At 47.0% G+C, this 7464-nt stretch overlaps 1 protein-coding gene and 1 long non-coding RNA gene across 4 annotated transcripts in view; one reads left to right on the top strand and one right to left on the bottom strand.

The window, feature by feature from the left end:
• LOC124432547 overlaps positions 1-845 on the top strand; it is a 57571-nt gene extending 56726 nt beyond the window's left edge. For all 3 annotated transcript variants that reach the window (XR_006944295.1, XR_006944294.1, XR_006944293.1), the window contains one exon: positions 539-845. This is a non-coding gene — a long non-coding RNA (uncharacterized LOC124432547). The remainder of the gene's footprint in view (positions 1-538) is intronic.
• Positions 1-5248, bottom strand: part of LOC124432544 (POU domain protein CF1A) — a 10851-nt gene extending 5603 nt beyond the window's left edge. Inside the window, exon 1 of the mRNA XM_046981591.1 lies at positions 145-5248. Within this exon, the coding sequence (XP_046837547.1) occupies positions 2227-3585 (1359 nt within the window). The 5' untranslated portion in view covers positions 3586-5248 and the 3' untranslated portion in view covers positions 145-2226. The remainder of the gene's footprint in view (positions 1-144) is intronic.
• Positions 5249-7464: the final 2216 nt, after the last annotated feature.

The raw sequence follows: 7464 nt of genomic DNA, 5'->3' as shown, positions 1-7464 counted from the left end.
ATATATATATATATATATATATATATATATATATATATGTATATATATAATATTTATATTCGTTTATGTCTATACTTATCTATATTATATATATATATATATAAATATATATATATATATATTTATATCTCATAATATACTTACTCTTTATACAGAAGGGTGATATTTTCGTTTGAGGGGGATCTGTCTGGTTGAATTTCGCACACGTGCGGCTCGCATATCTCCACAAGGACGTTGATGATGACGATGACGATGACGATGACGATGACGACGACTTAGAAGACGACGCGTGCGCCCTTGTTTCATCTCTCCGTTTACCCTCTTTCTCCTCTTCCTTCTTCTGAATTCTTCCTCCTCTTCTCCATCTTATAATTTTTCTCAATCATTCCATATCGATTAGTCCATGCCGTATATACATATACATCATATATATATATATATATATATATATATATATATATATATATATATCTATCATTTCTCTTATTCTTCTGTTTTTATTTTTTTGTTGTTCTTTTCGTTTATAACAAAACGACAGAGCGACGACAGCGGCGGAATAGATGATAATGATGGCGTCGGCGTCGGCATCGGCGTCAGCGTCGGCGGCAACGGCAACGGCAACAGCAGCTTTTGATGACAATGACGACGAAGAAGAGATGCAGGCGACGGTGTCAACGTGGACGACGGCGACGGCAGCGACGGCGACGACGGCGGCGGCAGCGGCGGCGGCAGCGGCGGCGGCGACGACGTCGACGACGTCGACGATGACGATGAAGCCAAACGGCTTTCATGTTTTCACTTAACTTACTAGCTCTTTTTATCTAATACATTATTTACAGTCCATATTTACTTATGTTACATCATTCGCCGGGACTCGCGGCGCAAAATCCCAAAGCGAACACAGCACTATCCTACGTACGTTCGTTGCGTTTCGTCTCTTTCTTTTTTCTTTCTTCCCTCTCTCTTTTTCTCTTTCTCTCTCTCTCTCTCTCACGCTCTCTCTTTCTCTGGTCTCCCTCCCCTCTCTCTTTCTCTTTCTCTCTCTCTCTGGTGTTGTCTCTCTCGTCTCTCTTTATGTCTGCTTTTCTTTTTTCTCTCTGTTCTCATTCGTCGTGCTCTGTCCTTCAGACATTCTCTATCTCTCTTTCTCATAATTAACCCAAAACATTTTTCCAATCCAGTTCTCGTTCTTCAATATTGTCCTTCTTCGATACGCGCACTGATAAGTATATGAAGATAAAGAGAAAGAAAGATAGAAAGAGTGATACAGAGAGAAAGAGAGAGACAGAAAAAGAGTAAGAGAGAAATAGTAAACACAAAAACGACACTCGTCGAACAAGGGATGAACGAGCGACGTTTCCAAGTCCCATGTGTTTTGACAGACCATCGATTTTCTCGTCACAATTTCTGTGTTCTCTGCGACGGTTTAGCACGACGTTTTATGTCGCCAAATTCGTCCTTTATATTTAATTCCCTCTCCCTCTCTTTTCATCAATCTTTGAGTCCATCTCTATTGTAATAGAGAGCGTAAAAGAGAGAGCAAGTGTGAGAGAATAAGAGAGAAAGAGGGAGAGGGGGAGAGATATATAGAGAGAGAGAGAGAGAGAGAGAGAGAAAGAGAGATAAAGAGAGAGAACGAAATTATTAAAGGAGTTTTATCAAGAGCGACAGCAGCAACAGCAGAGCAGCATCGAACATCGGAGCATCATCGGAGCTCTCGTCAGCCTCCCCGGTGTGTACGGGCCCCCAAGTGCCGGCCTCGTTAGGCCCCGTTGAACCTCGTCGTCGAATGAAATAATCCATCCGCGTAGATTGGTTGTGTGTGTATGTATATATATATGTGTGTGTATATATATATATATATTTATATATATATATATATAATCCCGTTTAATTAGTTCTCGTACCATTCTTCCTCCTTGATTTTTGCATGTTGTTATAATTATCATCATTGTTGTTGTTGTTGTTGATGTTATTTGAATTTGCAATCATTGTTATTCATCTTTTTTCTTTCCTCGTCGCGGGATTTGAGAAGCATAGATGGTCCGCCTAGAGCTACGAGCTACCGGCATAACCCGTACGGGTTTGCAGATAGTGTTGATAAAAGTGCGGTAGACTCTCCGCCGTTGGAGGCGGGGGCGGTGGTGGCGCGGACGAGGACGCGGAGGAATTCGGCGCGTTTTGAGAGGTTAATGCGAGGCCCAACGGGGGAGGCCCCGGCGAACGCTAGTGAGCCGCCAACGAGTGGGCCGTAAGACCTTGAGGACTTAGCATCGGGGGACTGTGGCTATGGCCCATGGGCGAGCCGTGTAGGTGATCCTGCGGGTGATAGCCCTGATGGAGGCCACCCTGTCCCTGATGACCCGGCGGCATGCCTTCCATGATGCCGTCGCCGAGCGTGTTAGGCGGCGTCATCCTCTTTTCCTTTTGCCGTCGGTTACAGAACCATACCCTTACGACTTCCTTTTCGAGCTGTAGACTGTCGGCAAGCGTCGTTATTTCTTGGGCCGATGGTTTAGGTTGTTTGTGGAAGTGTTGCTCCAAAGCACCCTTAACCGAGACCTCGATCGACGTTCTCTTCTTTCGTTTTCTACCTTGCGCCGCGATCTTGTCGATGCTCGTAGGTGAGCCCGTCGTCGAGTCCGCCTCCTCGAGCCATTTTTGTAAAAGAGGTTTCAACTTGCACATATTTTTGAAGCTTAGCTGCAACGCCTCGAACCTGCATATCGTCGTTTGCGAGAATACGTTGCCGTAAAGGGTACCGAGCGCGAGGCCAACGTCGGCTTGGGTAAAACCTAGCTTGATGCGTCTCTGTTTGAATTGTTTCGCGAACGCCTCGAGATCGTCGGACGTCGGCGTGTCCTCCTCGCCGGCACTGTGATCCCTATCAAGGGGATGTCCCGGGTGAAGAGGATGACCCGTCGGCGGACTGTGATTGTGGGCGTCCCTGAGATGATGAGGAAGGCCGGCCTGGTGATTGTGCAGCTGATGGGGATGCTGGTGAGAGTGTTGGTGTAGCATGCCGTTCATAGCCGCATGGTATTGTTGGAGGGTAGTCGGGGATGCCGCGCCGCCGCTCGGATTGTAATGAGCCGAGGGTACGACGGGCGCGTGCCAGGAATGCGGCGACGCCATTCCAGGGGATTGATGAGGGCCGCGATGATGCATGCCCTGATCGGCGTTCACCGCCGCGGCGGCAGCCGTTAAAGGTTTCACATCTAGGCTCGTATTAGCCTGATGGGGATGATGGTGAGGATGATGACTCGTGTGATGCATCCCCATTGAGGCCGCCCAAGGATCGCTACCGGGTTGCAAGCTGACCCATGGGTTAGCCGAGGAGAGGCTCGCCGCCGGATGCGAAAGTCCGTTTGGCGACGGGGACGACGTCACCTGGTGATGATGGTGGTGATGATGATGATGCTGCGGCGCCGGCATATACTTCATTTCGCCGGCGTCGGCGGCGCTGCGGGGCGAGCCCGAGGAATAGCCACCCACGGCGATGTTCATCCCGATTGTTGTACCCGAACCACCATCCAGCTCGGCCGACACTGCGCTACTAACCGGCATGTACGTGGTAGCGGCCATCTACTTCCCCTCGTCGAGAGGTCCTTCGAACGCGCTCGCCGCCGGTCGGTCCTACCTTCCGTACCGGCCAATTTTTGCGAGCACACCTCTCTTTCCTTTACCGTGATTTTTTTTCTCTCTATCTGATATATCACTCTCACTCTCCACTTTCCTCTCTCTCTCTCTCTCTCTCTCTCTCTCTCTGTCCACCCTCTTCCGAATAAAAATGATTCGATTTCTTGGGTTCTCCAGAAGTAATCCTTTCTAACGATGACGATGGTTATTATTATTATTATTATTATTACTTTTATTATTATTATTTATTATTATTATTCTTATGATGATTATTATTATTATTGTTACTACTATTATTATGATTATGATTATGATTATTATTATTATTATTATTATTTATTATTGTTGATTATTATTATTATTATTATTACTATTATTATTAAATATTAGCGACCGCTCGCACCGGTCCACCGTTCGCGAAAACGTAAGAAATCCCGATCGAGCCGCATCATTCCGAGCGTACTCTTTTACACCGCGAGGAAAAGCAGTATCTTCTTCCTTCGGATAAATCAGATTTATCTTCTTTTCTTCGTTCTTTTTTTATTTAGATGTCACAGGATTCTCTCGTAGCACACAAGTTATATCTTCCTTGGAAGATGACAAGCACCACTCGCGTTTATTTAATCTCAGGGAATCTCACCCGATATCACTCATGCCTTCTTTCGTTCGGAACTCGCGTAAAAACTTATGTACCATTAAAAAGAAAAAAAAAAGAAGACGACGAAGAAGAAGAAGAAGTTGTAGATGATCACAGTTGCCGAACTATACCGGACGATAACAAAACAATGGACGAACGTTTACACACTCCTCGTGAATATTGCGGAACGGGTAGAACGATGTAACGACGCGACGGTGAGAAGAGTAACTGCGGTACGGCGGTACGGATACGGTACCTCTCGTAACGTCGACGATGATGGTTATAACAGCGTTAACAGCGTATTCCAACTCGCGCTACTCTCTCCTATCGTTTGATGCCGGCCGTACTCTCGCGCGTGTCGTACTCCTTTCTGTGCCGTACCCGTGTAGTCCTCTCCAGATTCTAGTCGCTGTCGTAGTCCTCCTCTCGTCGTACACGTCTTCGTCGTCGTTGTCGTCGGCGTCGTCGTCGTCGTCGTCGTCGTCGTCGTCGTCGTCGTCGTCGTCGTCGTCGTCGTCGTCGTCGTCGTTGTCGTCGTCGTAGTAATAGTCGGAATAATCGTCGTAGTACTCGGTTGATCGTATGTGGGAGTTGTGGGAGAAAGATTGGTAAGAGTGAGAGAGCAAACGCCAAGGAAGGTTTGCGTTGTTGTTGGTCGAGGAGTGATCGTATGCGTGAGAGAGTTAGTAATAACGAGTGGTAACGATGGAAAGAGAGTAGTGTGTGAGGGTGAGAGAGACGGTAAGAATGATGAGAGAGAGAAAGAGAGAGAGATGCAGTTGTGGTGAGAGAGAGAAAGAGAGAAAGAGAAGAAGAGAGAAAGAAAGAGAGCGTGTGTGCGGAGAGACGGGTCGTAGAAAGATCTCGCTCGGGCTCTCTCATGCGTTATGCATGTCGTAGCTGAGAGCGACTGACTGCCTCGCCTCGTAGCTCGCCCGAGGTTCCCGAGGCTCCCGGAGCGGTTGGTGGAGGTTCGTCATGCGCGCCACCGTCCTGCAATTCCCCACTCTTCTATCCGTTCTCTCTTACCATTGGTTAACCTGGCAAGGTGGCCGTCGACGTACGTCACCGTCAGGCGGCACCTAATCTGACCGCGCCTACGGAACAGGCGAGGCACCCTAGGCGCCAGTCCTTTTTCCCCTCCGCCCACCTCCTCCTTCTCTCTCACTCTCTCTCTCTTTCTCTCTCACTCCCTCTCTCACTTTCTCTCTCTCTCTCTCTCTCTCTCTCGCTCTCTGTTTCTCTCTATGCTTTTACCTCTCTTCGAGCTACTACACGACCGACCGAGAGCTTCTTCGCGCGCCGTTGCTCCTGCCGGCAGCAAAGACTCCACGTCCAGGAGCTTCTCTCTCTCTCTCTCTCTCTCTCTCTCTGTCTTCTCTTTATTCCTTGCAACGCTACGTGCTCCTTTATCCTCCTCGGTCGCATCTTTTCCACACTTTTCCTCTGTTTTTTTTCTATTCTTTTCTTTATCTCTTCTGCTGCTGCTGCTGCTGCTGCTGCTTCTTCTTCTTCCTTCTTTTATTTCTTTTCCTTTCGATGGACTAACTCTCTGTTCCACTCTACCTAGCTACCTATCTACTTTCCTCCACACACAACAACTATCCTCTCTTTTTCTTTACTCGACAACGATCTGAGGAATCCCTCGAGCAACAGGTACTAATTTAACCACCCCCACCCCCACCCACATTCACACCCTCCGCCTAAGTCCAAAGTAATTATCCGCGAAAAGGGGCAGGTTAAGTTTCAAGCAAGATGTCACAACCTGCACGCACCCGCACTTACGATTTTTCTTCCAGTTTTAGCCGTAATGCAACAGGTATATATATATATATATATATATATGTAGGTAGGTAGGTGTTCGCTACGACCAGAGATCCGTCTTATCGATATTGGGGCTTCACGGTTGTTTGCCGAATTTCCATTACCGATTCCGGTATTACGCAACAGGTAAATAAGTAAGTACTTAGTTTTCATTCGGTCTGATTAATTATCGAAAAAAATCGGACCTGTTGTAGAACCCTGAAAAGTGTATGTCTCAGAGGGTATCAATGGGAACGACCATAAAATAATAATACTAAGAAGAATAATAAAAGGAATGAAGGTAGAAGAAAAAGGAAAAAAAAGCCTGTTTCGTCGGTACAGTCGCGGACCGACTGATGGGCGAGAGAGAAAGATGGATAACAGGAAGAAGGGTGAGAAAGAGAGAGAGAACGGAAGGGAGAAAGGGGAGGGGGAGGACAGCAGCGCGAGGTTTAGTACATTTAAATGAGAGCCACAGGTAGCAGCATTATGCAGTACGTGCCAGCGACCCCTGAGGAGGGGTGAGTTAGATCATCGTGCGCCGTACCCTCTCCCTCCCCCTGCCCCCGCCGCCCTTTTCTCCCGCACCCCGCTATCCTGCTGCTACCGCCACCGCCGCCGTCGTTCACTGGCGCCCCTTTCATACAGCACAGAGCAAGCACAGCACAGCCACCCAACTTGGCTTTCCTATCTTCGCACCTGTATTTTCTACTACGAGACAAAGTCGATCTTTGCTAATCCTTTTTCTTTCGTCCCCGCACACCACTCCCCCTCCCCCGTCTTTTCTGTTTCCTTCATTTTTCGTTGCTTCTCTTTCTATTTCCTTTTCTTTCTTTTTTCCTTTTTTTTATTTTCTTTTTTCTTTTTTTTTTTTTTTTTTTTTTTTTTTTTCGTCGTTTCTTTATCTTGTTTTTTCCCTCTTATCGTCATAGTCCTTGATACTTTGGCCGAGGAAAAAAAGAAGCATCGTTCTTCCTTCTTAAAATGCAACAGTTGGCGTTAACGTTAAATGGGTCACGAGGCTCTTCTGGGCTTTTTCCTTCGTGCAAAACTACGCGTGAAAAGCATGCCGCACGAGATGAGGATCGAACAGATTTGCAAACTCTATTAAAAGGGAGAGAAAGAGAGGGTGGGAGGGAGGTTGGGAGGGAGGGAGAGAGGGAAAGTAGAAGGATAAGGGTAAAGAAAAGAACAGAAGTGAGTGTGGTTCTCCTCGGTCGCATTTTTCTTTCCTTATATCACGTGACGAACGAGCTACCGATAGAGAAAAGACACGGAGGACATAAATTCGCGTTCGTTACAGTTGGCCGCGTGGCGCGTTGCCATAACTGCCATTCGAATAGAAGGAAATCATAAATAAGAAGCAATAATAGAATCGTCTTTAC

Source organism: Vespa crabro, chromosome 25 (genome assembly GCF_910589235.1).
Source record: "Vespa crabro chromosome 25, iyVesCrab1.2, whole genome shotgun sequence".
Lineage (NCBI taxonomy): Eukaryota > Metazoa > Arthropoda > Insecta > Hymenoptera > Vespidae > Vespa > Vespa crabro.
The sequence above is the reverse complement of the archived record's forward strand: the minus strand, read 5'-3'. Positions and strand labels throughout refer to the sequence as shown.